Source organism: Pecten maximus, chromosome 14 (genome assembly GCF_902652985.1).
Source record: "Pecten maximus chromosome 14, xPecMax1.1, whole genome shotgun sequence".
NCBI classification, from domain to species: domain Eukaryota; kingdom Metazoa; phylum Mollusca; class Bivalvia; order Pectinida; family Pectinidae; genus Pecten; species Pecten maximus.
This window is the reverse complement of record NC_047028.1, coordinates 11,878,234-11,905,965: the sequence shown is the minus strand read 5'-3', so window position 1 is coordinate 11,905,965 and position 27,732 is coordinate 11,878,234. Positions and strand designations below refer to the sequence as shown.

Sequence of the window (27,732 nt, the reverse complement as noted above, 5' to 3'; positions counted from 1 at the left end):
AATCTGAGGTGTCACGGATGTGTCAAATCGAAGAAGATGAACCTAGAGAACTCCCGAGTATATAATATATGCATGCGCACGCATACCCGTATTTATTTCCGGAAACATGGTCTGCAGACATGATATATTTGCTTGCGATGCAGATCTTATTTGAAGGTTTTTCAGGGTGAGGAAGAGACTTTTCATTTTTGACAGTAGTTGGATATAATTTAAATAACGTTATGATATTTTTATTTGGTGACGGTTGATGTCTACTAGGTACATGCGTATGTTAATTGTTTCCTGATTTGGTCTGGAGATTGGACGCGGGAAAATTTCTCAGATGCTGCATCAAGTAAGCATGCAGCACGTACACGAGCAAGGATTTGGTAGGTCCGACAAAATATCTGCAGAGGTTGGCGAATGCTTCCACTATTTTCAAGAATGGTAGACATTTTGTGTTTTCATGATTGGATTTTAAATCTCATCTGTTTAATGTCTACCGCATATTGAAATTCAACAGGACCACTTTCAAATTTCAGACGGACCGTTGGAGAGTAGACGTGAGTGAAGGAAACAATGGGCGTACATGGTCTTTGGCAGCTGATTCAATCTACTGGAAAGCCAGTCTCTCTCTTGTCCCTCGGAAGGCAAAATACTATCAATCGGTATCCTTTGTCGTACACACTATAACTTTTAATGAACTATGGATTGTATTTGCTTCCACTGGTTGAGAATATTTTTGGATGAACATTTAAGAAAATGACGAATAATAAGAAGCCAAGTTTCCTCTGGCCCTGACACCAGACTTTCATATTTTGACAGATGTCTGTTGTAGGTCCTGAGCACACTACATATGTTGTAGCTCAAGTTATATATTAGTAGCTGTATAGTTAGTGATATGGAAGGTTTTTCAGCATTCAGACTTCTTAACAACTTGCGATGAGCTGTAATGGAAAATGGCTGGGTTTCAATGATGGTGTTTACATTAGTTATTAAATTTTAACAGAACTAAATGAGTGCTTTTGGTTTAATAAATAAATAAAAAAGAAATGTCTGTAGTTTGTCATACCAAATGTATTTTATCTTTATCGAAATCTTAGCTACACCAAATAGTGTCTGGGAATTCCATGGTACTTATAGTAATGTACTTCCTAAATTGAATTTGACATCTATCTCGGCAGAACGTCCAAGTCTAGTGTCGGGCCAGAGGAAACTTGGGATATGTAATATAAAGAATAGGTATGAACACTTGCATACTTGAATCGTGTATCTTTTGATACTTTAGAACATTAATAAATACAGTCAAACCTCTATGATTCGAACTTCAAACTTTTTGCTTGGTCCTGAATTTCCTCACTATATAATGCTACTAACGAACCTATGTATGATTCAAATTTGTATAAATCGAAGTTTTCGATGTATCAAACTTTTTTTCATGGCCCGTAAGCTATGAAATTATAGGTAATTGACATCTCATGATTCGAACAAAAAATTTACCTGTACTGACCACTGGACAGGTGTTTGTCGTGACCCCCACGGCAAGATTTCACACCTCTCCCCCGAATGCCCTGACTGACAATAGGGATAACGATAGCGTGTGTTGTCACTCTCGTTCATGGGGCTAATTAATAATCAGACCAAATTGATAGATACAAGGTGTATTTAGAAGCCATGACATTAAATAACTCCGGTATAACATTTCGGTAGTCGTCTCTGATGAATCTCCGCTGCCATTGAAATCAACGGTCAGTGAGTAAATTTTACAGAACATTAAAACAAGCGGACCAATTTTAAACACAAAATATTTGCGATGTCTTCACTCATATTCAAAGTGTCACGTTTTAAACTTATACATTATTCGAAGTTTTTCTGTTAGTCCCTTGAACTTCGAAACATCGATGTTTGACTGTATATGTGGAAATTATGTGCTATAGTGAATCTAGATCCCAGTATACATGCATCCATTATAATTGATAATTCCTAACCTCATGATCATGTGTGTTGTACAATTTCCACTAGCATTTGAACATGTGTCAGTGTGCACAAGTATACATAGATATCTATGGGGATAAGGTAATATTACGCTGTAAAATTGTAAATCAAAGTGGCTAGTAAAGCAAATATGTTCAGATGAATTCCTTGACGGGTATTTCATTAAGATGTGAGTTTATGGCTCCACCATGCAGTCAAGGGAATGAGAGATAAGGATGGAAATCCTCTTCCAAATGCACATCTTCAGGTCCTCTTTTCTCGGATCTGTAAGCTCCTATTCTACAAGATTAAACCAGTCTTCGTCTTTGATGGCGGTGTTCCGGTATTGAAGAAGCAAACACTGGTGAGCTATATATTTGTGTATAAATGATTTGCGATTCTTTCTGAACAATTTTTGAACAATTTTTATTGCACAATCTCTTAATTTAATTTAATTTTGTTTCAAAGGATGCAATATCAGGCATATTCTTGTGAATGGATTGACATTAAATTAAGAGATTAAATATAAATGAAAGAAAGATATGTGAAACATAATATGTATACTCAAATTATCCCCTTTAATATATAGGTAATGGAATGTATGAACTTATTTCTATGAGACACCCTATATACACTTCTGACATTGAAGATTGATCATGAGACACCCTGTATACACTTCTGACAAGACTATAAAACACCCTGTATACACTTCTGACAAGACTATAAAACACCCTGTATACACTTCTGACAAGACTATAAAACACCCTGTATACACTTCTGACAAGACTATAAAACACCCTGTATACACTTCTGACAAGACTATAAAACACCCTGTATACACTTCTGACAAGATTATAAAACACCCTGTATACACTTCTGACAAGAGTATAAAACACCCTGTATACACTTCTGACAAGAGTATAAAACACCCTGTATACACTTCTGACAAGAGTATAAAACACCCTGTATACACTTCTGACAAGATTATGGAACACCCTTTATACACTTCTGACAAGATTATGGAACACCCTGTATACACTTCTGACAAGATTATGGAACACCCTGTATACACTTCTGACAAGATTATGGAACACCCTGTATACACTTCTGACAAGATTATGGAACACCCTGTATACACTTCTGACAAGATTATGGAACACCCTTTATACACTTCTGACAAGATTATGGAACACCCTGTATACACTTCTGACAAGATTATGGAACACCCTGTATACACTTCTGACAAGATTATGGAACACCCTGTATACACTTCTGACAAGACTATAAAACACCCTGTATACACTTCTGACAAGATTATGGAACACCCTGTATACACTTCTGACAAGACTATAAAACACTCTGTATACATGTACACTTCTGACAAGATTATGGAACACCCTGTATACACTTCTGACAAGACTATAAAACACCCTGTATACACTTCTGACAAGCTTAAAGACTACACAGGACAGCATGACAGTAGTACCTTAAGATGTGTTAATTACAACTTATTTTCTTGGCAAATAATATTTGTATATTAAATACTTGTTGTTAGGGATGGGTATTGCCACCTTTTTCAATATTACGATATATTGCAATATTTGACCTGATATTGCAATATATTGCGATATATTGCAGAAATTATTTGCTAGCCTGAATATAAAAACAGAAGACAAGGGTATGTAGCAATAACTTTAATAGACTTCCACAAGTCATTAAACAAAACAAAACAAGGGTAAACATAGCATATTATGCTTTGAAAAAAATAAATTTTGAGATCACAGGTAAGTACAAAATGGACTAGATTCTAAAAAAAAACCTAACAAATCTCGGTTTGTTTATAAATCACAACTGACCAATGTCCATAGAATCATACTTTTGTAGTATCACACAAGTATGTATACATATTTATTTACTTATGGCCTACATCATCATAAGTAAGTCCACTGATGTATATTGTTTATTTTAAAATGAGTAAAGTGACTAACTGTGCCAACACAAGTAGAATTTACAACTGGCAGTTTTTTTTAAGAAATATCAGCATGTCAACAGTGCTTGCTTTTAGATTTGCCCTTTGGCTTGAAACTATATCCCCAGCAGTACTAAATACCCTTTCTGAGGGAACACTTGTACTTGGGATACATAGTAGTTGTTTTGCAGCACAAGAGAGAAGAGGAAACAGATTCTGATTTTCCTTCCACCATTGCAGTGGGCTACTTTCAAGGGTTGGAGAAGGCAGATCTTTATATTTCTGCACTTCAATTTCAGCCCTTTGTAATGGACTTTTTACATTTTCCACTTTGGTGACAAACACATCTCCAAGTAAATCATTTAAAAATGATTCTTGTTTTGCCTTTTTGGGGGTTGATGGTATATCGATGGTGGAAGGAACAGATTCAACTGCTGACTGATTTTCCTGTTTAGGTAAAGAGGGTAAAGGGGGAAGAGTGTCTACATGTCTTTCACCTTGAATTTCAACATTAGGGACTATAGACTCTGAAAGTGCCCCTGGCTCTTTTTTTATCATCATATTCAGACACTGAGGGTTCAGGGAAGCAAGATCTTTCACAAGATCATTGTAAACAGTGAATCTTCTTTCTTCCTCAAGATAAGGCAGTGCCTTAAACCTGGGATCAAGCACAGTGGCTTTCATTAACAAGCTGTTTGCAGATGGATGAGCTTTCTCATCATACCTATTTTCTAGGTCACCAACTATAGCTGCCTTTAAAGAGACAATGGCAGTAGTTTCCCCAGTCACTGATGTTTTATAGACACTTACAAGTTTGTGGTGAAGGGGCAGAATTATTGAAATTGTTGGACTTTTTTCATTGCACAGCATGGTGGTAGCCTGTTTTAGTGGTTTCATTGCCTCCATTACTTTTTCAGCAAGGCTTATTTCTTCATCAGACAGAAACTTTAAGTCTTTGTCTTTGTTTGCCAGAGACATGAGAGTTGCTACAACTGCAACCTGCATTTCGAGATAACGTTCTAGCATGTCAAATGCACTGTTCCATCTGGTTGGAACATCAATGACCAATTTGTGATTTGGCAGATTTAGATTTGTAGCTTGAGTTTGCAAGCGAGCAGCTGCCACTGTGCTGCGATGAAAAAAGCCAACAATTTTCCTAATTTTTGCTAACAGGTTTGAAACAGCTTTAACTCTAAGCCCTTTTTGGGCTGCTAAGTTCAGTGTGTGAGCAAAGCATCCAAGGTGAAGATCACAACCAAGCACTTCAGCTGCCTTCTTCATATTACTGGCATTGTCAGACACTAGGTACAATGGCTCTTCTTTGATACCCCATTCTGCAATAGCTTCCTTCAAAAATTCTGCAATGTTTACTCCTACAACAAAAAGGTCAACAAACAGTTAAGACCTACATTATTTGTAAGTCAACCTTCAAATAACATCTGAGCAATAGCTTTTATTTTAATTTTTAATAATAAATATGGAAATGTGCAATGCCTCCTTTTAGCTTTATCTGACCATCACATGTTTTACAGTATATTATATTTATATTTTTAATAATTTTTACTTTTTTACATTTTAGACTTAAATTATCAAAGTTTCAATTTTAGAAGATTCACATTTTTAAATTTATTAATTTCTAATATGATGTATTCTAAATTTCTACTGAAATGTTTTTATTCAACTTACCTGTGTGGCTTTCTGGCATACATCTTGTCATCAACACATAGTTCACCATCTGCCATTCATTGTTTATATGGGTTGAGGTTATGGTAATGTAACTTTCTGTGGCTCTTGATGTCCACCCATCAGTTGTGATGGCAACCTAAAATTTTGTTAATTTCTTTTTGAAAATCAAGTAATTTGATTAGTTTCTTCTTTAATTTGAATGAAATAAAAACAATTTAAAATAATATAAATTTAACACTAGATCACATTTTATTTTGATACAATATACATTATTAATTTATTATATTCCATAATTCATCAAATACTTTTAATTTTATTTTCAAAAATTAAAATCTGGAATTAAATATTTATGATCATGTAATTTCCATTTTAAAAAATAATTTCACCTGATCAGCCCTTTGGAGTTCTCCTTTCACAACACCCTTTACTTGTTCGTATTTTTTTGGAATTGCAATTTGTGAAAAATGCTTCCGACCTGGAACTTTGTACCTTGGATCTAATGTGTGTAGCATCTTCCTGAAACAGTCTGTGTCAACTGTTTTAAATGGCCTCATGTCATTAATAAGGAAATTGGTAATGGTTTCCGTTATTTCTGTTGCACGTCTTGAGCCTGGAGGATATGGCGTTTTATTTGCTATTACTGTTGGCAAGGTACACTGAGACGTCTTTCTGTCGTGAACTTGAGTTTCCTTTGTAGTAGAAGCTAAGCCACTGGAACCAGATTGTTGTGTATTTTTACTGTCAGTGTCGTCATTACTACGCTCACGTAGATTTGGATGACGGGCTCTGATATGGGACGACAGATTTGTCGTTCCACCTGAGTATTTAACAGATGCCATGCACATCCTACAAACGGCAACATTTTCAACAAGCTTGCCTTCAATTTTTTTCAGTCCAAAATGTTCCCAAACCGTTGATTTTGCTTTTCGGTTGGTCACAATATCAAACTTGTTTTTCTCCGCCATGCTTGACGGATGTTTGAAAGCATATAATAAAGGTAGAAAAAATGGCGGACAAAATTCCGGATTTCGTAAAATTGTGCTATAGATGAATATTTCTCTCACGAACAGTTCACGGCCGGATCATTATTTTTTACAAACCGTGAAACGATCTTTTAGAAGAAGAAATAATTAGATTTTAAACTACATTTATTAAATAATTTTCGGGGAGATAATATCTTTTTTAATCCTACCGGAACGTAGCATTATAGTCTTCAGCTGGTTTTAAATTTAGTATAGGTTAAGATACTTCCTGTTATGTTTTTTTCCGGTTGACGCGAACATGCCAAGTGAAAAAAACGATGTCCTTTTACGATGTACTTTCGTTATGTAAGTGTTTAAAAATAAAGTGAAAATACCGGTATTTAAAAAAAATATCGCGATATATCATCGCCGACAATAATACCGCAATAACCGGTATTGCCGGTAATATTGCACACCACTACTTGTTGTACATTCTTTCTTTAGGTTGGTTGGAAGCTTAAATTGATAAATATATGAATTCATAAATCTTTAATAACCGCAAAAAGATTGATGATACATGCACACAATTTGCTTTAATTTTAGTTTTATTGGTAATATTTCAAATTTGCTGGATTAAAGTAACAAATTCTATACCATTAGTTGATAATTCATTAAAAGTTAAATAAAATCTGTTCTAGAGATATTGATGCATAATATAATCTCATGTTTTGAATGGAATGCATATGAATAAGAATGAAATTGTCTTCTATTTCCGAGAGAGCTGTCGTGAGGCAGGGTACAATGCATATGTATCTCATTCAGCGAGAACACGTTGACGAGTGAACACCTGTGCTAGTTTGGCTGTAATTTTGTTATAAATATTTGTCGAGGATTGAATCCAAATATTTGTTGAAGATTGAATACAATGGAATGTTAAGGGCATGGATATTCTGGTGAGAGAGGGGCATGTTTCCTAGTTTTGTAAATCTCTGTCAATGTAAAGAAACTAAGCACTAGGCATGGTTGAGTCATTGAAATTTGAGATTTTGTGTTATATCTTGTCATGAGTATGTTGATGGTGAAGGCATGATACATTGTTACAGAACAGTTTTTGATGCTAATGAAAATATCAAATTTCTAATTAATAGATATCAAGAAGAGAAAATCGGGAATTGGCAGAACAGGAAAGTACAAAAACAAATCAAAAGTTGCTTCAAAATTTGATGAAAAGTCAAGCTGTGAAGGAAGTTCTAGGAGATGATGCAGGTCCATCAACCAGTCAACCATCAGCATCCAATAAGCCCAGGGATATGTTTGATTTGCCTCCCTTACCTGTTGAATTTCTAAGGTAAAATACAAAATCCAGTTCAGGTTTGATTCTTATCAAAGACCTAAGATTACTATCACTTTCTTTTTCTTACACTTTTTAATTCCTTCAAGTCTGGAAAATTATTTTATATTTTTATTATGGACAACATTAACACTTAAGAACAGAACACAACAGGGATACTGCTTCTGGACTCACCACATTGACCTTACAGGGCAGGAAGAAAATTTTCTGGATCACTGGTCCTTTGGGCAAGTTTAGGTTCAAAAGGTGAAACAGTGGTCCAATTAAACTGAATTAGTAGAATCTTCAATTACTCAATTACAATTTTGAGAAATTTGCACTTGCCAATCAGGCAAGTAGTCGCCAATATTTACTTGCTAAGAGACCAAATCTACTGGCCCTGGGTTTTTTCTCGCCCTGCCTCACCAAAGATCCATGATTGTAAACTTTTACTTTGCTTAAGAGATGATTATACAATTATATTTACAGAATGCAGGAAGAGTACAGTGGTTGGGATGAAAGCGTTTCTGCACAGGAAGTCCTTGCTGTATGTACTACTGACTGGTAATGTTAAAGGGGAACAAATATCGTACAGAAACAAGTGAAAAAAGGCTACAATAAAATCTTCTTGATCAATGACTTTATGGTGTGTTTAGCAGTGTAATTTGTTTGCTCATATAATATTCATCATAAAGGAAACACTTAATAATTTGATAAATTTGTTAGTTTGTTAAACTGTTACAATGATCATTATGGCAACTGTAGGCTTGAAGTTTTACTTTGTGAATATATATATATGCCCTTCAGCTGATTCCCAACACAAAATTTGTCTTGCTGGCAAATAGTCCTATAAACCCATACATATTGGAATCAATGTGTGATTGTGTGTGTGATTCTTATGTATTTGTGTATTAAAAATGTCTTTAAAAATGAAATAAATATAAAAAAAAAAAAATTCAAAACCATACCAATTTATATATAAATAAATTATTTATTGACAAACATTTGGGAGACAAGCTATGCTGTTGTAGATTAAATGAAGATATTAAACACAAATGTAATTGCTTTTGGACATATTTCTTCAATTTTTTGACAACATATCCTAATGAGAGTTGTCTCCCTTGAAAAATGTGGACCAGTATAAATTGTCTATTGTGAAAAAAAAAAAAACAACCTATAAACTAAATAAGCGATTGTTGTAATTAATGTATTAATTTGACTGGTAATGTATGATGGGGTGGATAAGATAATGGAAGGAGGGCTGTAATTGGTGTGTTGTGAGGCTGGCAGTATCTGCTGACTTTGGTAACCCTTTAACTTGTAACAGTGCTGTCTCTATCACATAAGTAGGCGAGAACCCATGTGGTAATCGGTTGGCTGTGGGGGTGGGGGGGGGGGGGGGGGGGGGGGGGGGGGGGACTGTGTCGGTGAGATTAACTACAACAGTCACCACATACAGCTGCAAAAATCTAAACTTTAATTTTTTTTTGTAGAATATATACTGCCTTTATTTATGCCTTCATAGTTGTCGGTGAGATTAACTACAACAGTCACCACATACAGCTGTAAAAATCTAAACTTCAATTTTTTTTTGTGGAATATATACTGCCTTTATTTATGCCTTCATAGTTGTTAATATTAATATGTGTAGGTTCAAAAACGTAGATTTAGTCCAAGAAATAGAATAGCTAGTTCGGAGACAAATGCATTTTGTGCTTACAGAGCACATTGTAGGTAAACATTGCATTGAACAACCAAATTTGAACAAGATTCAAAATGGCCAATCTGCAGCGATTTATTTGCTTGGACAATTATGGTCTGGTGAGTGTCTGTTGTAAATAGCTCTCGGTTGTCCAGCAATTTTTCTTAGGAAAAAAAACCCCATCTCCGATTGGATAAATTTTGATCAAATTCAGTATGGACTGTCCTTATGACCTGGAAGTCGAAATTGTAAGGAGGTGTTATTCTATGTTGTGTTCTTGTTGATTGGTAACATCGATTCAAATCATCAATTATGAAATTTCATTATGGATTAACTAGCTAAAATATTGCAATTTTCCATAGATTTCTGTTACTGTCTATCTGAAGATGACTCCCTATATCTAAATTTGTTTGTAATTTAATAGGAGGATGAATTAGACGAGATAGATATTGACTCGGCAGACTTCTCCAGCTTGCCGTCGGAGTTACAACACGAAATTCTCACAACTATGAAAGAGCAACGTAAATACAACTTGTCCACAAAGATGGATTTGCCAGAGGTAATTTTGATTTCATAAATCTATTCACAACTGCAGTCAGTCACTGCAACTTCCTTTGTTGGTTTAAATGGACAAATGTTTGATTTTGTATTGTTTAACATCTGATAAACATTTGGGGTAATTTAACGACGTTGGACGTGAGGGATGACATATCCATGGCTCATAAATTATTCGTCATGATGTTGAAAAAAGAAAAGAAAAGAATTTTAAGAAATTACAATGAAATATTAGTATAAAAATTCATGGATGTTTTTTACTTTTTCAGGATTCCCTTGATTTTTCCAGTTATCAAATGGCAAAAATTCTTAAACAGAATAAGCTGGCTGCAAAGATTGAGCAAGTTCGGAAAGATATGAATGCTCCATCCAAGTCTGAAATAAGCTTGACACTTGGAGATGATTATTACAGCGAATCGGTGATAGAGTCTCGGCGAGTTGTCTCTGAGGACAAATCTCATTTTGTTCTGATCAAAGGAACAGGCAAGAAGCGACGAGAGGAGGAGTTGGACAAAGCAAAGAAGTATGAAGAGGAGTTACATCAAGCAGAGCTACGAGCAGTACAGGAGGAAGAAGAAAAGGCTAGAAATGCAAAAGACATTGTTTTAAATGAAAGTAACAAAGTAGTTGGAAAGGCAGTAGATATGAAGGAGGCAGCGTCAACTGAAGTAATCATGGATTTAAAAACATTGAACACTCAACAAACAAAACAGTTGTCTCCAGATAAAATTGAAACTGAATCAGAAAGCAATCACGGAATCGGAATGAAAACTGCAGAACAGGAAGTGAATGAGAAACCAGCGGACAAACGGACAGAAATGTCTGGTGACAAGGACAGAAGTAGTATTTTAAGTGAAGTGTTGAACATGAAAAACAAACTACTGCAAAAAATTTCTGCTGATGAAGTCAATGTGTCAGAATCTTGTGATAATGGTAGACCTATTAATGTTAATGAGTCTGAATCTACACGCACACGTAATCCGTGTCTAGCCACGGAGCAATGCTCGCGCTTAAATGAACAAACTATAGCAGCCGATATTGATATCAAAGGTGATGCCCAACCTTCCACAAGTCGAAGAGAAAAAGAAATAAGTTTTGTCGAAAACACCAAACCTTCCAAAAGTTCTGAAGAAAATGAAGATACATCTGTAGAAATCTGCAATCCGTCCAGTAGTACAGCAGAAAAGGAAAGTATTTTTGTTGAACATTCTGAACCGTCCACCAGCAAGGATAACTATAGTGGTCATGTTGTAGTTTCAAGTGATGATGACGTAGTAGTGAAGAGGAGAAGACTGGGTTCTGACGTTACAAACCAACAGGAGGCTTCTGTTGCTGGCAAGGATAGCAGTTCTGAAGGTACAGCCATTTAGCTGTGACCCTTAAAACATTAACAGGGAATGAAGAGGGTGAATGTGATGGCCTTGTGGCAACTTAAATCTTAGATGTAGAACGACATATACGTTGTATGGAACATATATTTTTTAGAGTGTTTAGGTCCAATGAAGAAAACAAACTCGGGGATATTGAAAAATTTAAAAGAAATCCTTACAACTTGAAACTCGACTTGCATGAAAACTAACATTGTCAAGAAAATGTGGGTATGGGTACCAGTATTAATAGAATAAAAAGTGTTGTACAAAAACCCAATAACTTTAGTGTGTAATTTCATCAGTTGCAATTCCAAGTTGAGAATATTGAAGTACATGTCTAAACATTTTCTAATTTATAGATGAAGGATTCATAGAGATCTCCATAGACACAAAAAAGAATAGTGCTCCAGATGACCTTTTTCCTGCCTCCATGTTTATGAGTGGAGCTAGTGAGGATAAACATACTGCACCAGCTTCTCCACCGGAGGTACAGATACTGATCCCTCCCTCACTGCCTGAGGAACAGATAATTAACCCTCCCTCTTCCACACAGGAAGTGTTCTCGAAGGAGGAGGAACTAGGCATGGTGACTGCAGATGGGCAGCTGATGGAGACGGCGTCCAGTGATTTTCAGGAACCAAATCCATTTCACGATTTTACAGAGGTCAGAATTGGTGTTGTCTATGAACAATTAATTTGATAGTTAATGGAAAAGGAAACCAAATATTACAATTAATTATCTGCATGTATATTGAATAACTGGAAGTTTGTGGTATCCCTTCACTTTCCATTTTGATGGCAAAATTATATTATTTCTTTTAATTTGTCTGAAAGGAAACTATAAAAATACACTGTTGTTATTTTGTGACTTTTAAAGTTCATGGTTTACCTTGCAAATTCTAGACCAGCGTTTCTAGCAATATTTGACAATGATTAATGCCTTTCATATCGGTGCTAATAATTTGTTGTATGTTTAGTAAAGTACTGAATATGTTTTGCAGGAAGATTTGCTTGAGTATAAGGAAGATCTTGAAGTTGAAAGCAGAAATTTGCAGCAAGAACGTGGCAAACAAGACCGCCTGGCAACTAATATCACAGACCAGATGTACCTCGAGGCCCAGGTATACATTGTATAGGTGTACACTAACAATTTATAATAGTCTTGTCTGTTATGTTCACTTTGCCATAAATGGAACATCTGTTCAGAAACATAAGTTTGCATCAATATATTTTATATATATTCATTTCATATCTTGAACAATGTAATTTGTGATCTCCATTGCTCAACTTTTTTGGGTCCAACCACCTAGTAAGGAATTATTTAAGACTCTGCCATCTTTATATGATAAACAACTCTGCCCTTCTCTCCTGTATTCCTATCGTTAAAATTGGAAGGAATAGTGTCGGAGATGCTTCAATATCTTTTGATATGCTTGGTAAGAGTAAGGCGTATTCGATCTTCATGCTGAGTACATAATTCAGTTGTATGGTACCACGGTCAGTGCTGTTATAGAAAAACTTTATCTTTTTCAAATTTTAAACATTTTGTGTAACTTCAAATAAAGTTTTAGTTCAAGTTTTCTGCCTCAATAAATTAAAGCAATATTGGGATTCTCAAAACATTTCTGTAAATAGCACTTACGGGCAATAACTTAGGGAAGGCTTATAACTTAGAGGGAAGGTTTATAACTTAGAGGGAAGGAAAGGCTTATAACTTAGAGGGAAGGCTTATAACTTAGGGCTAAAGAAGGGACACTGATAATATTGTTAATTGCAATATCAAAATATTTTAACTTATTGATATTTGAAATTTTGATGGACAGGAGCTGCTGCAGATGTTTGGCATTCCCTATGTTGTCAGTCCAATGGAGGCAGAGGCGCAGTGTGCATTCATGGATTTCACAAATCAGACACAAGGATCTATTACTGACGATAGTGATGTCTGGTTGTTTGGCGGGAATCGTGTCTACAAAAACTTTTTCAACCAGGCCAAACATGTTGAATTTTTCCAGAGGACCAATATAGATAATCAATTAGGTAGTGCTTGAGTTCTGATTATTGTGTCTTGTGTATCCATTGTAATGAATAAGAACAAAATAGTGTAGAGCTAACTTCAAAACAGCATTTTATCCAGAGTTATTTTGGAGCCTGATGGCCCATATCATCTTTTTTTCTAGGTCATTGGTCAAAGCTAGTTAAATTGTCAGAAGTCGCTCGAAACATTTGAAAAAATATTTCGGCTTAGACTTTCACAATAAACTGTAAATTACTTACATTTTTGTGTCACCTTCCAGCTGATGTCGAAAAGGGGCTATATAGGGGTTGCTTTTCCGACAGCAGCATAAACGTTCAGGTTTTGTGTTAAGCTCTGTGTTCTAGCATTGGTAGAAGAGCCTACTACACTGAAAATATTTAATGGATTTCTGCATTTTGGGGGTAAAAATCTCTAATTTCTGGACTTTAAATTATCAAAATTATTCATTAGTCTCATCAGATATATCCATGAATACTCATGTAAAATGCTAATGATATTGACAAAGGGGGATGGTGACACATAATTCTTGTTTTATAATATTATCTTGTCTTATATGAATACAACTATCACAGAAACTATTCATACATGCAAGATATAACATACATTTATAGTTGTATCTGTTTAAGTTATTGAAATTGGAGGTAGAATTAGTATCTACATATACGTATACGTATATGGGCAAAATCATATAATCTACATTACGCGTCAGTAATTTTATTTGATAAATGTCTCGCTTATCATTGTACATAATATGTAGCATCTTGGTAATTATAAGAATAGAGCTTTACATTCTCTGTTACAGGGTTGTGTCGAGAAAAGATGATCAATATTGCCTTGCTGTGTGGTAGTGACTACACCCTAGGTATACAAAAGGTTGGTCCTGTGACCGCCCTTGAGATCTTGGCAGAGTTTCCAGGGGAAGGAATCCAGGGGCTCGCCAACTTCAAGTAAGGAGTTCAGGAAACTTTTGCAGTGGTTTTCCTACATGTATAATATTTATTTGGGTCTGAATATAGAACCCATTGCCAGTTTATATTGGTAATTTTTTCCAATTATGTTATCAAAATTTTAAATTAAAATCTGGTATTTTATGAATGACCGGCTACAGATCTCATACAGATAGTTCAATAGAGGCGTGTTAGTGAGCCACTGAGCCCAGATCATAGGTTTATGTAATTAGTATGGATCACTAACAGATAGTTCAATAGAGGTGTACATGGTCATAGGTTCATTTGATTAGTACAGATAACAAAGAAATAGTTCTATAGAGGTGCTAATGAGCCCTGATCATAGGTTCGTGTAATGAGTACAGATCGCAGAAATGTGTCCTTGATTAAATTGGTATATATCTAACAAAAGAAAGAACATATTATGACAACATTGTAGTCTCTTTACAGACTTGTTGGACATGCTTATAAACAGAGCATTCATATCTAGGTATTAGTGGTGTAATGACTCACCAATGTATCAGTGTATTGAATCGCAGAGTGGTGCATCGATGCATCGTCTATTCTTGATTTGTGTCGTGATACTTGAAAATTTGTAGTTATCTCCCTTGACCAACGTTAGCTTACGTTTTGTAGTAAACAACATGGCCGACGAGGCCGTTCCAGCGGCTTATAAAGCTGCCTGTTGGAGTTCTTTCAAATCTAAATTATCTAAATTCAAGAACTCTTTGTGGGAAACGGACAAAACATGTTTTTCTAACAAATGTAGACAAAGACTAATATTCCGAAAATACCACAAACACAAACATGACTACTGCACAATAGAATACTAGATATCTGATAGGTCATCAGATTCTCATATATCATGATACATATCGTATCCTGACCCCTGTATCGCAATAGGAATTGTATCGCTACCCATTTTGCGATAGCGATACAAAGCTCTACTAGGTAGTGCATCATCATTACTAGGACAAACAGAGCTGGAACCTTTTTTTTTCAAGATTTAACCAATTCTGTGCTGTTAGAAGACTTGTGATTACTGCTGATGGATTCTGGGATTGTTTCAGGTCTTGGTGATTACTTCTGATGGATTCTGGGATTGTTTTAGGTCTTGGTGATTACTTCTGATGGATTCCGGGATTGTTTCAGGTCTTGGTGATTACTTCTGATGGATTCTGGGATTGTTTTAGGACTTGGTGATTACTTCTGATGGATTCTGGGATTGTTTCAGGTCTTGGTGGGAGGAAGCGAGACATAGAAAAGGCAAGGACACCAAGATCAGGAATAAACTAAGACAACTGGATATCCATGAAGGTGACTTTACACATTTATTATCCTTTGTTTTAGACAGAACCATTCTAAAAAAAATGGATTTTTTTTCCAATTTATATCTGAAAGTAGTTGTTGATTTTGTTAGGAAAAATTGGTTTCCTGTGACTTTATTGGTCTGGCAGTGGTTTATGAATTACCCCTGTAATTAAATAGTTATAAAAATACGCTTCACATTATAGTTCATCTACTTTTTGAGCTTGGTCTGTTTCCATGTATACATGTATCTGCATAAATTTGTAATTTGTGTTACCATAATATAATTGCCAGTTTGTGGATCCATATGTACCCTCCTAAATTCCTGATGCTATCATTTAAATAATCATAAGTACCCTCCTGTGTTCCTGACGTCTAAATAGTCATAGCAAATTGGAATTAATTTCAGCTGACATGCCCTCTCAAAATTAATCGTTTTCACTGGGTGTTTAAAATCTGCATCTAACCTTGTCATCTTGAAATCTAGTAAAAATTCAGGTCCAACAGTAAAAAGCTGTATAAAATGTATTTGGCTACCTTGAATATAAGCATTGTTCCATTTGTGTTGATAGGATTTCCCAGTGAAGCAGTTGTAGAGGCTTACTTCAACCCAAAGATAGACGAGTCGAAGGATGCCTTCTCCTGGTCACGACCTGACCTTGACCTTCTCAGAGAGTATCCTTTCCTGGAAATTTCCACCGAAAAACTAAAATCTTTAACAAATACCAGTTTTGGTTCGATCCTGTGTGTGTGCGCATTCATTTGTCAGATTTTGGGTAAACCTTACATTAAGATCAATTTCTTGAGTCAAAACTTCACATTGAGGTTAATTTCTTGGGTCAAAACTTCATATTGAGGTGAATTTTTTCAGATCAAAACTTCACATTGAGGTCAATTTCTCTGGTCATAACTTCAAATTTAGGACAATTTATCGGGTCAAAACTTCACATTGAGGTCAATTTCTCGGGTCAAAACTTCATTTTGAGGTCAATTTCTCGGGTCAAAACTTCACATTAAGGTCAATTTCTCGGATCAAAACTTCACATTGAGGTCAATTTCTCCGGTCAAAACTTCATTTTGAGGTCAATTTCTCGGGTCAAAACTTCATATTGAGGTGAATTTTTCGGATCAAAACTTCACATTGAGGTCAGTTTCTCAGGTCAGTAATGACTTCATTCCAGGATTTTGATGATCTTTTATTTAGAATCTTTTCAGGTGTTCAAATTGATATTACAGATTTAGTATTGGTGTATTTTATTATTATTTACCTGTTATGAATTGTTATGAATTTCATTAGAGGCCAATATGTAGTGTTAGAAATCTCATTTCTGCAAATTGATAAAATTTACTCCGTATTGAATTTGAAATTTAACATATTAACATTTGTATCCTGAACTTGAATTAGTTACGCTAGAGAAAAAATTGGCTGGGGAAAGGAGAAGGTGGATGAAAATCTCCTTCCTGTGATGAAGAAGATTAATGAAAAGCAGGTCAGTAACTCTTATGAATTATTACCAAATTGAGTTAAAAGGACTTTGTATGAATTATTACTGTGAACTGGATCATTAGGGATAATGCTGCAGAAAAAAATGTCTTCATTGGACCCTACAATAACTCTTAAGTCTTAATACAAACAAGCAAAACAGGAAAAATATTTATAAATATATTGTATCCTTTTCAGAGCCAGGGAAGAATTGACAAATTTTTTCAACCAGAGACATTCTTAGAATCAAAAAAGACACAAAGCTCTCGTGTCAAACAGGCTTTATCAAAGTTAACAAGTTCCTCAACATCTGACCAAACTTCTGAACTTTCCCAAACTGAGGCAAGGGAGGCTCATATACAAAAAGCAAAAGAAGCTATGGCAGAAAGAAGGAAAAAAATGAAAGGTAAAGAAGTTGCTACAAGTCAAAGGTCAAAGGGTAAAGGTAAAGGTAAAGGAAAGGGCAAAGGCAAGTTGAAAGGTGAAATGAAGAAGAATGAAGGTAAGCGGTCTAAGTTAATTATTAAGGATGTTGAGCTGTCGGAGAGTAGCTCAAGTGACGAAGTGGACAGTGCATCTAAACCCATGGTTAGCAGTTCAGCTAAAGTTGCAATCCAGGTGAAGAGAGATGATTTGAAATCTCTTTCCTGTCTGGAACCAGGAGGATTTTGCCGAGATGATGAAGATACAAGTGAGACTATTGAACAAAAACTGAAATCTTACTTTGATCGCATCGAGAAAGGATTCGTAGGAAAAACTGATATGAAACAAAGTGATAGAAAGACAAAAGAACAGAGGGGTAAACAATCCTCTCATCCTGTTGATAAGGAAGCGTCTTCTTCAAGAGTTTCACGGAAGTCTAAAACTAAAGCTCAATCAAACTTAGCCAGGATTAACATCTCTGACAGGTCGTCTGATAGTGATTATTGATGTAGACAAGTTGTCTGACCTGATCTGTATCTAATACGGAGTTATAACTTAATGGTAAATATGATTATTGTTGGATTGTGATTGGACCCAAATATAATGATGTAATTACCAAAATATATCTAGTAAATGTCAAAATCATTCTCAGGAAATAATTTTGTATTTGTTATGTTCAGGTCCGACAATTTAAAACATTTAAGATTCTTAATTAAGTTTTTAATTTTGTTTACAATATTTTCATTTCAATTATTCACAAAAAGTTCGACTTCAAATATTAATTTGTGAAAAAGAAGTAATGTTGATTTATAAAAAAGAAGTTTTATTTAGAGTTCATTTGATATTTGTTAATTTAGTTGATGAAAATTGTTTTGAAAAGTTTGTGATCAAAATTAAAATGCATGCATGCATGATTATGTTTCTGTTTTGATTGGTTATTATTTATTGGTTATTATTTATTATTTAATTTATCTCACCTGAGTACAATGAAATTTTGGTGGTGAACCCAGGGATCAATATTACATTATAAAGCATTTTACTGTGATGTTTATTTCTTTCAGAGGTGAAATAATTTCCTATACAAATTTAAATTCCATGGCTTCATTAGATGTTAATGAAGTCACCAGACATTCATTTCATATGAATACCTGAAAGAATTTGCTCATATCCTGATGAATATGAACCGATTTAGAATATTCCTGGAGTGTAAGTTTATGTGTAACAGATCATCATCATGTGATGCTAAGTTATGTTCCATGAATGGGTATCGTCTGTCTTTGAAACCATTTAAAATACACACACAATACATTTTCATGAAGATATAAGTAGTTAGCTCATTTTGATTTATAGGTTTCAGCAGATTTTGAAATGGGTTTCAACTGATTGTGATAAAAATTTCAACTGATTTTGAGAAAAGGTTTCAATTGATTTTGAAATAGGTTGAAACAGATTTTGAAATAGGTTTAAAAAGATTTTGAAATAGCAACTGATTTTGAAAGATTCAAGAATACACATCACAATATTTCATGATTTAGATATGAAGTCGAATATTATTGGGGACTTGCAATTGTTTGTTAGTGACAGTATAGGTGCATTGGTAGACTTTTTTAAGAATTTTCCATGTAGGCTGACTGGCAATAGTTTCACGGGTACCCGCACTTACATAAATCAACAGACAATATCCTTTATCTTTTAAAATTTACATTGTAATAGATGGAACAGGTATTTTTCATTTTATCAAGACACACACCACCTGTCAAAATCATATACACAAAATACCCAAAATGCATACAATTGAAATATATTTTTGCCTATACAAAATTCGAATGAACTTACTGGTTGTTGTTTAAAAACGAAATGGTACAGTGGCATGCATTTTAGATGATTAATCAATGCAAGTCTCTTTCCATGTAGGTATTTTACAGATGTCCGAAGATTCATCATGGTCATATATTTCCTGTATTTCATAATACATTTGGGAGATGAACATGAATTATAGAAACAGTTTACTGGTGCACCACAAATCTTTCCCAAGGTTTCCCTAGTTTCATTCTGGTTAATTATTATACCCCCGCAACGAAGTTAGGGGGGTATACTGGAATCAGGTTGTCTGTCCGTCCGTCCGTCCGTCCGTCCGTCTGTAGACGCATTTTGTCCGGACAACTCCTCCTAAACCGATGGGCCAATTCCGAAACTTCACACAAATATTAATGATCATGTGTACATGTGCATGCCACTTTATTTTTCTCAAAATTATGGTTGCTATGGCAACCGGTCACTATAAACAGGTTTTCTGATAAGAACCATAACTTTTAAGTTTGTCCGGACAACTCCTCCTAAACCGAAGGGCCGATTTCAAAGAAACTTCACACAAATATAGAGGACCATGTGTAGATGTGCATGCCACTTTTTTTTCAAAATTATGGTTGCTATGGCAACTGGTCACTATATTACTGGGTTATCTTAGTTAGCCTCTAATTAACAGTTCCAATTCACCATTAACTCGTGCAGATTGCGGGGGTATTAGTCAGCCATCCTGGCGACAGTTATAGTTGATATTTGTTGAAAGGTACATCAATGCTATATTATAATACTGGGACAGGCTGTGTGCCTGTTGTTGGGGGCTGTGTGTCCATAGTGAAGGGCACGGTTTCTGTTGAGACTGGTAATGTGTCCTTAGTGACAGGGTGAATGTCGTCAATTACTGGCAGAGTGTCTGCAGCGACAGACTGTGCTTCCACATTGGTGGTAGAGACGGGCACTGTTTCAATACTATGAATAATAATATCTAGTCTTATGATGGCAATATCCAGTCTAATGATGGCAATATCCAGTCTTATGATGGCAATATCTAGTCTTATGATGACAATATCCAGTCTAATGATGGCAATATCCAGTCTTATGTTGGCAATATCCAGTCTAATGATGGCAATATCCAGTCTTATGATGGCAATATCCAGTCTAATGATGGCAATATCCAGTCTTATGATGGCAATATCTAGTCTTATGTTGGCAATATCCAGTCTTATGATTGCAATATCAAGTCTTATGTTGGCAATATCCAGTCTTATGATGGCAATATTCAGTCTTGTGATGGCAATATCCAGTCTTGTGATGGCAATATTCAGTCTTGTGATGGCAATATCCAGTCTTATGATGGTAATATAAAGTCTTGTTGGCAATATCCAGTCTTGTGACTGCAATATCCAATCTTGTGATGGCAATATCCAGTCTTGTGACGGCAATATCCAGTCTTGTGATGGCAATATCCAGTCTAATGATGGCAATATCCAGTCTAATGATGGCAATATCAAGTCTAATGATGGCAATATCCAGTCTTATGATGGTAATATCCAGTCTTATGGTGGCAATATCCAGTCTTATGATGGCAATATCAAGTCTTATGATGGCAATATCAAGTCTTATGATGGCAATATCAAGTCTTATGATGGTAATATCCATTTTGAACCAATCTAACAATCATACAATTTTGTAGAAACTCAAAATGAAATAAAGAAGATACATCATAGGTTCATACCGAATAAAAGTGTCCAAGTGAAACAGGTCAAAACCAAGATAGTGAAACATAAATGTCTAATTTCTCTTCATTTCTTTCTGCCTTGTGGAAATCAATGCCCTCAATTTGGACCACAGCACAATGTTTGTGTCTGTAAGCTTTTCTCCTTACAGTTTTGTACACCTTAGATGATAAGTTTTCACATAATGTATTAAAAAACAAAACTTATTTTCCCTTTTCCACACATCTTAGTCACTGTCTGATTGTCCATTAGCTTGTTATAATCCAGAATGCAGTTTGGCTTCTGGATTGGGGCCCATGTGTTGCGGCAGGGACTTTCCTGGGTATTTTGGGAATCGCCAAAAATCATCAAATTGGGAAAATTACGTCGTAAAAGGGGGTAATTGGGAAAATTTGTAAAACTTTCTGTATTACAAAATAAACAACTTTAACACCAATTAATACTGTTTTGATGTTTTAATCACTGATATTACACTTGTACAATGTACTTTACAGGGACAAGTGCCGATCTTTTGCAAGTTTGAAGTTTTGAACAAGTTCTAATTCATATTCCGTCAGGGTACTGGCTCCCTCTATGTTAATGCGCATTATTGCATTAATTGACTTGCAACTCAATCTGCTGCGCATTGGGGTTTTTAGCAAAGCCATTTGGCTAAAGCTCCTCTCCACTGAGGCCGTTGATGCTGGAATAATGTTCACCAGGTACAGAAGCTTGCACATCATTGGAAAAGATTCTTGGAGTACAGGATCCCCAGAGACTTTTAAAAACATTGACAGCAGATTGTTAACCTGGTCACCCTCATTACTATTGGAAGGCTGTGGATTTCTGGCTTTCATTCTGTAAAAAAATTATTTCATGATTTTTGCAAAAATTCTGCAATGTGCAATACATGTATGATTATGGATCATGTCAATGAACAAATGATTTAATTAAATTAATTTTATATTAGCCTATACAAAATATTTTTGAAGTGATGTAGCAAATACAGAACTACTTTATTTCAGATTAATAAACCTTTAGTGAAGATCAGGTTCATAGTCTTTATTAATCAAACTCAGCAGTAAAGTCTTTGGTAGTTCAGGAAATTTATTATCATATGAAGAGTTATTGTAATGAAATGATGTTGATTATACTTAATTATTAATCTTTTTTATTTTTTTAACTTTCCTATTCGATTAGTACTGACCTTTTCATGATTTTGATTTGATGCTTGAAGGCACAGTATTCAGCTTCAGTTGCATCTGGATCAAGATCCCTCTCACATCTTGTCACATGACCTTGGAAAATGTCCTCTCCAGGTTCCCCATAGTGTCCACAAAGTACAGTCAATGCCTCCTAAGGTAAAAAAAACTTAAGTCAATAAACAGAAAATGTCTAGGATGAGTCGAGGTAACTGCGTTTAATTATGATTAACATTTTAATACTTGTCAAAACAGCTGTGAATGTCTGACTTATTGTTAATGATTATATTAATAATGAATCAAAAACTATCATTGAAGGATCAGTTATTGTATTTAAATTGAACAAGGACTGTGTTGGTCTCCAATAAATAAAGATTTAAAAAATCAACAAGTTCAATTCTTTCTAATTCTAGAGCATAACTGGAGTGAATATAGGCCTACTTGATATTTATAGTACCTTTCCATGGTTTTGAAGATCAACAGCACTGGCATTGGCTTCGATCATACTAGGATCCAGAGCCTTCCGAAAAGCATCAAACACAGGGTGCATGTAGAAAGCATCATTGATTTCTCCAATCAAACTGTCTATAAATGGAACAGCAACATCTTTAATAAATGCTTTGATGTCAAGGTTCTCAAGGTGACCTCTGTGACGCCTTTGCAGATCAGTTCTTTCATTGATGATGAGAAGCAACTCTGAAAGACGACTGACATATAACTGATCCCCAATCTGATTGTTCTCTTGAAATTCAAGATAAGTCTCTTTAATGACTTCCAGGTCAGTTACTGTTGCTTTCACTTTCTCTTCCACATTGCACAGTACAACATCTGTTTTCTGGAGGTAGAGGCTGAGATGGTTCAGTGGTTTCAACACATCACTCAACACGCAGATCATGGCAACAACATTTTTCTGTACAAGAATAGATCTCAATCCAAATACCTCTGGTTCACGTTTTTGTTGGTATATTTGGTCCAGAGCATCAAGCACCGACTCGTACCTCTCAATAAACCTTACGCATGCTTTGCCATGTGACAACCACCTAGTTGTAGCAGCCCTGATCAACATCAACTTGTCCATGCCATATACAACTTGAACATCTTGCAGCACAGCAAACCTTTGCGGGGAGTACTTGAACAATTTCCATATCGCAAGTAAAGCCTCATCTACCTCAACAAGTAAAGGAAATGTTTTCATCAAATGTTTAAGGCAGAGGGCAAGGCGATGACAGCGACAGTTGATGTACAGGCTCTTTGGTGCATAGTTCCTAAATCGTCTTTGAAGACCTACAAAATTGGAAATGAAATGTTTCAGATATGTAGAAAAATATTGATAAATGAGCATGTATACTATTTAACAATATTTACAATATAATTTAAATAATCAATTAATATTTCAACACAGTCATAGTGACAGAGTGAATCCCACTGTAACTAATAATAATAAATTATTAACTTGATCATGGAGACAGTTTGAGGATATAGGCAGTAATCTTAAAAGTGCTCATCTTTGACTTAATCTAATGTTGTTGTTTTTATTTCTCTTTCTCATGTTATTATTTTTACAAGTTCATTTTTTATTGAATAGTATACTTACCAGTACGAATGCCACTCATCGAGTTGGTGCCATCAAAGGCAACAAACCGACATTTTTCAATGGGTATCCCTTTTGCTATGAGAAAACCGTGGAGGACATCCATCAGGGTGGCACTGTCTGTCTTTTGAACTTCAACCAAACCCATGAAGTGGTCTGTGAAATTGGAGTGACTTTCATGGTACCAGCGGCAAAACACAGATAATTGTGTTTTGTTGGCCTCGTCGGTGCTCTCATCAGCTAGCAAACTGTAAAATGGGGCTTTGCGTAGAGAGTCCAGTAGGCTTTGCTCAATGTTCTCCCCTATTAATTCAATTAATTCTGTGGCAGTTTTAACTGATAGGTAAGTAGCCTGTGGTGGTGCGATTTCAATATGCCTGGCAATATCCTCTACACCTAAACTTGCAACAAATCTCACAAAATCTTCAAAATTTGTTTGGGCCCATTTCTTCCTGATGATAAAGTATATTGATTGAAACAGTTTTTTCAACACACTTGCATTCCTTTCTTTTTCAGCTTTAAGATCAGACTCATTTTTCATTGACAACTGTTCCAGTACAGACATTTTTTGTTTCAAACCAATTTTCACTTTCACTTCTGCATTTATTTTGGATGCCTTCAGATGTGGGGTACTGTTTGCATGCTTATCTAATAATCGAGATGGATGTGTACCCAATGTCTCAAGGCCTGGGGAGATAAATGGAGACGTAACACTTATCACACTCATAGAGCTTGAATCTGAACAGTTACTGCCATATGTTAATTCACACAACTTACAAAGGTATCCTTTTTCCGAGGTGTGGTAAAGCCAAGGATAGTTGACAGTATATCTGTTCATGTCAAATCGCCGCCGATCTATGTTACTGTGAGCTGGCTTAAAATCAATCTCGGCCCGTGTCTCCCTGAGTTGAACTTTCTTTTGAAGTGGCGTGGTAGTCGTGGAGGCAACCATAGCGACTGGAGTCTGTACAGCTACTTCCACTGAAACTGTTTCACTTTGTTTGCAGATATTTGCGCCGTCGCTATCGCCAGTAACGGATTTTATTTCATCACACAATTTGTTAATGTTATTATCACCGACGTCAGTCGGTTTGCACTCTGTCTCGTCATTACTTGGTGCATCGACACTAACATCAAGTTTTTGTCGTTTTGAAAAAAACGCTGATATAAGCGTCGAACTTGGCTTATTTTTCGGAACCTTCCTCACATAATACTTCCCGTTGTGAGACATTTTGTTTCTAGCGGATACATCATTTGAACGCTTGTAAATAACAATACTATGTTCCTTTCTTATTCAAACGCTCAAGCGATACAGATTTCGGTGATTTATAACAAACAAAACGAAAGTAATAAAATCCGGATTTGAGAAAATCGGCAGCAAGATTGGGATTTTTTTTTTCCGGATTGGGAATTTTTATTGTTTTTTCTAATTGGGAACGGTGCCGATATTCGGTACCATTTATATAGGCAGGAAAGTCCCTGTGCGGTCAACTTTTCCGTGAACATTGACAAATCTGGCGTCATGAATGGACGAACACATGAGCACGTCTCTCTTGTCTTTCCATTTGAGGACTTGCAGAGTTCCATTGTTGACTGCAACATGTTCCCCTTTCTTCAGCTTTATTTCTTTCACCTCAACTGGAACACCTTTGCGGTTTGCATGCGTAGTGCCACATGCATTGGTCTGTTTCTGCCGAAGATCGTGAAAAAGGACTGGCGAGGTGTAGTAATTGTCTACATATAGTTTGTGTCCTTTACCAAGGTAGGGGTTCATCAGCCTCATGACCAAGTCATAAATTTTCCCTTTAGGAGATGGTTGGTCATCTGTTCCGTGATAGATTTCAAACTTTGAACAGTATCCATTGCCCGAGTCACAAAGCATGAAAAATTTGACCCCAAACTTGTCAGGTTTGTCTGGCATGTAGACTCTGAAGGACAGGTTTCCTCTCCATGCAACCATTCCCTCATCGATTGCAAGATTCTCTCCAGGTGTGTACAGACTGTAAAATTTCTGCTGGAAATGTGTAACTATTTTTCTAACTTTAAAAATTGGATCATATCCATCTTGTCCACAAGGAATGAAGTTGTCATTGTTGTTCAGATGTAGTAATGACAACACAAGTAGGAACTTATTCCTAGGCATAATCCTTCGAAAACTTGGGGTTTCCAATAGTTCATCTTTTGTCCAATAATCTTGGAGATCCTGGTGTTGAACAAGACCCGTGGCAATAATGATCACGACAAATCTTTGTATGTCGTCCTTGTCAACGTTGGCCCATTTCCGGAAACGAGACTGGGGTTTCAGGTTGGCTCCGTGGGGAAAAGCAAGAAATCCTGAGCGTATTTGTTAATTTCTTCTACTAAAGTATCTAGAAAATAATCGTCCAAATACAATTTGACAAAATCAACCATCTCAACATCGTCATCCAGTTCTACATTGATTTTTCTCTCGCCTCGAAATTGAAGATCGTCGAGTGTCAGCCTGTCAGGTTTCCTTGAACCCACGTGTCTTCAAAACGGCACGTTTATCGAATCTTCATTTAGAAATATTTCAGCAAATAAATCTCTGTATTCTTCATCAACTTCCTCTAAAATCGCATTCCCATCGTGTATATCATCGACCGCCGCCATGTTGTAACAATAGTACACAAAGGCACAATATGCGGTCGGAATATCGTTTCTAAATTGAGAAAGGAATTTTCTTTTTAACCAATGAGAGTTTAGTATATCGGGGAAATACCTCCTGTGACGTCATACAGGCTCCGGCTGAATATAATCCTATTTTTTCATTGGTTAATATACGACGAAAACAACATGTCGGCGAAGTCGATATAGTGAGGACCGGCAGGCTAAAGTAAGCTATACGGGACTCATTTTATCGACGACCGGCAGGCAGTGGAGGCTGTACGGGGCCTCACTATATCGAGGACCGGCAGGACAAGGGTTAAGAGTTAATAACATCATTCATTACTGCACCAGTAAGTGAACACTGACCAGTGTTTTTTAAATGTTTAACTGTGTATGACTTGATGGCTGCCACAACTCCTGCTGGTAAGGCACTTGTTTTCTCTGTTGCTTTGTTGTTGTCGGCAGAATGCTGTCCTTGGCACTTGACACTGCCATGTTTTCTTTAGTATAAACAAATTCCCTACCTTCCAAACAAATATTCACACTGAAAAGTTTATCAAAACTATAATGTTCCGTGAAATATTTCTATAAGCATACATTGTAAAAATGAAGTACAATTATCTCTTAATTTTCAACTCGTATAAAACAATCCATTTGTAATTGTCATCTGGATTTCTTGGGCAACAAGCTTGTTGTAAAGCACTGCGGGCAGTTACACATTTGGAATTAACATTGTTCATTACTGCATCAGTGATTGAACACTGGCCAGTGTTTTTTTTTCAAATGTTTCACTGTATATGATTTTATTGCGGCTACAACTATAGCTGGTAAGGCACATGTTTTCTCCGTTGCTTTGTTGTTGTCTCCTTTCTAAACGTATATAACTGTCCTGAAGAGTAGAGACGCTGTCAGCCAAACTTGTAACAAGATCTACTAAAGTACACGTCTGTGAAGCGTCGTTCTCCTGCGTTAAGTCTATTGAGCTGAGTAGTACATGTGCTCTAGTAGTATTGTGGACGCCATCTTGCCGCACTGCATTATGGGATCGCGCACCTCCTGACCTTGAAACC

At 35.9% G+C, this 27,732-nt stretch overlaps 3 protein-coding genes across 3 annotated transcripts; 1 reads left to right on the top strand and 2 right to left on the bottom strand.

Annotated features, from left to right (window-relative positions):
• The first annotated feature begins 521 nt into the window (after nucleotides 1–521).
• On the top strand, nucleotides 522–19,145 carry LOC117341714 (DNA repair protein complementing XP-G cells homolog). Its single transcript, XM_033903577.1, is given in 15 exon segments — nucleotides 522–624; nucleotides 626–647; nucleotides 2,142–2,317; nucleotides 7,719–7,918; nucleotides 8,390–8,447; nucleotides 10,027–10,161; nucleotides 10,427–11,513; nucleotides 11,887–12,191; nucleotides 12,529–12,648; nucleotides 13,351–13,564; nucleotides 14,365–14,509; nucleotides 15,744–15,826; nucleotides 16,390–16,492; nucleotides 17,223–17,307; nucleotides 17,499–19,145. Coding segments are annotated over 15 exon segments (3,531 nt in total). The 5' UTR covers nucleotides 522–558; the 3' UTR covers nucleotides 18,231–19,145.
• Nucleotides 3,633–7,055, bottom strand: LOC117341715 (zinc finger BED domain-containing protein 1-like). The gene is made up of 3 exons (XM_033903578.1): nucleotides 5,995–7,055; nucleotides 5,609–5,744; nucleotides 3,633–5,295 (listed from the first exon to the last, which is right to left on the bottom strand). The coding sequence occupies exons 1-3, from the start codon at nucleotides 6,571–6,573 to the stop codon at nucleotides 3,962–3,964; spliced, it is 2,049 nt and encodes a 682-aa protein (XP_033759469.1). The 5' UTR covers nucleotides 6,574–7,055; the 3' UTR covers nucleotides 3,633–3,961.
• A 2,605-nt stretch (nucleotides 19,146–21,750) lies between the features above and the next one.
• LOC117341747 lies at nucleotides 21,751–25,519 on the bottom strand. The gene is made up of 4 exons (XM_033903609.1): nucleotides 24,038–25,519; nucleotides 22,901–23,727; nucleotides 22,449–22,597; nucleotides 21,751–22,099 (listed from the first exon to the last, which is right to left on the bottom strand). Exons 1-4 carry the CDS (start codon nucleotides 25,263–25,265, stop codon nucleotides 21,751–21,753), a joined length of 2,553 nt encoding a protein of 850 aa, XP_033759500.1. The 5' UTR covers nucleotides 25,266–25,519.
• Nucleotides 25,520–27,732: the final 2,213 nt, after the last annotated feature.

Bases quoted from the DNA above. Each gene is read 5' to 3' on its own strand.
- LOC117341715 (XM_033903578.1), bottom strand. From the start codon at position 6,573: ATGGCGGAGAAAAACAAGTTTGATATTGTGACCAACCGAAAAGCAAAA. The intron at 5,745-5,994 runs GTGAAATTATTT...ACAAAATTTTAG, and splicing joins AACTCCAAAGGGCTGATCAG to GTTGCCATCACAACTGATGG. The intron at 5,296-5,608 runs GTAAGTTGAATA...TTTTTGTTGTAG, and splicing joins TATGCCAGAAAGCCACACAG to GAGTAAACATTGCAGAATTT.
- LOC117341747 (XM_033903609.1), bottom strand. From the start codon at position 25,265: ATGTCTCACAACGGGAAGTATTATGTGAGGAAGGTTCCGAAAAATAAG. The intron at 23,728-24,037 runs GTAAGTATACTA...CCAATTTTGTAG, and splicing joins GATGAGTGGCATTCGTACTG to GTCTTCAAAGACGATTTAGG. The intron at 22,100-22,448 runs GTCAGTACTAAT...ATTTTTTTACAG, and splicing joins CAAATCAAAATCATGAAAAG to AATGAAAGCCAGAAATCCAC.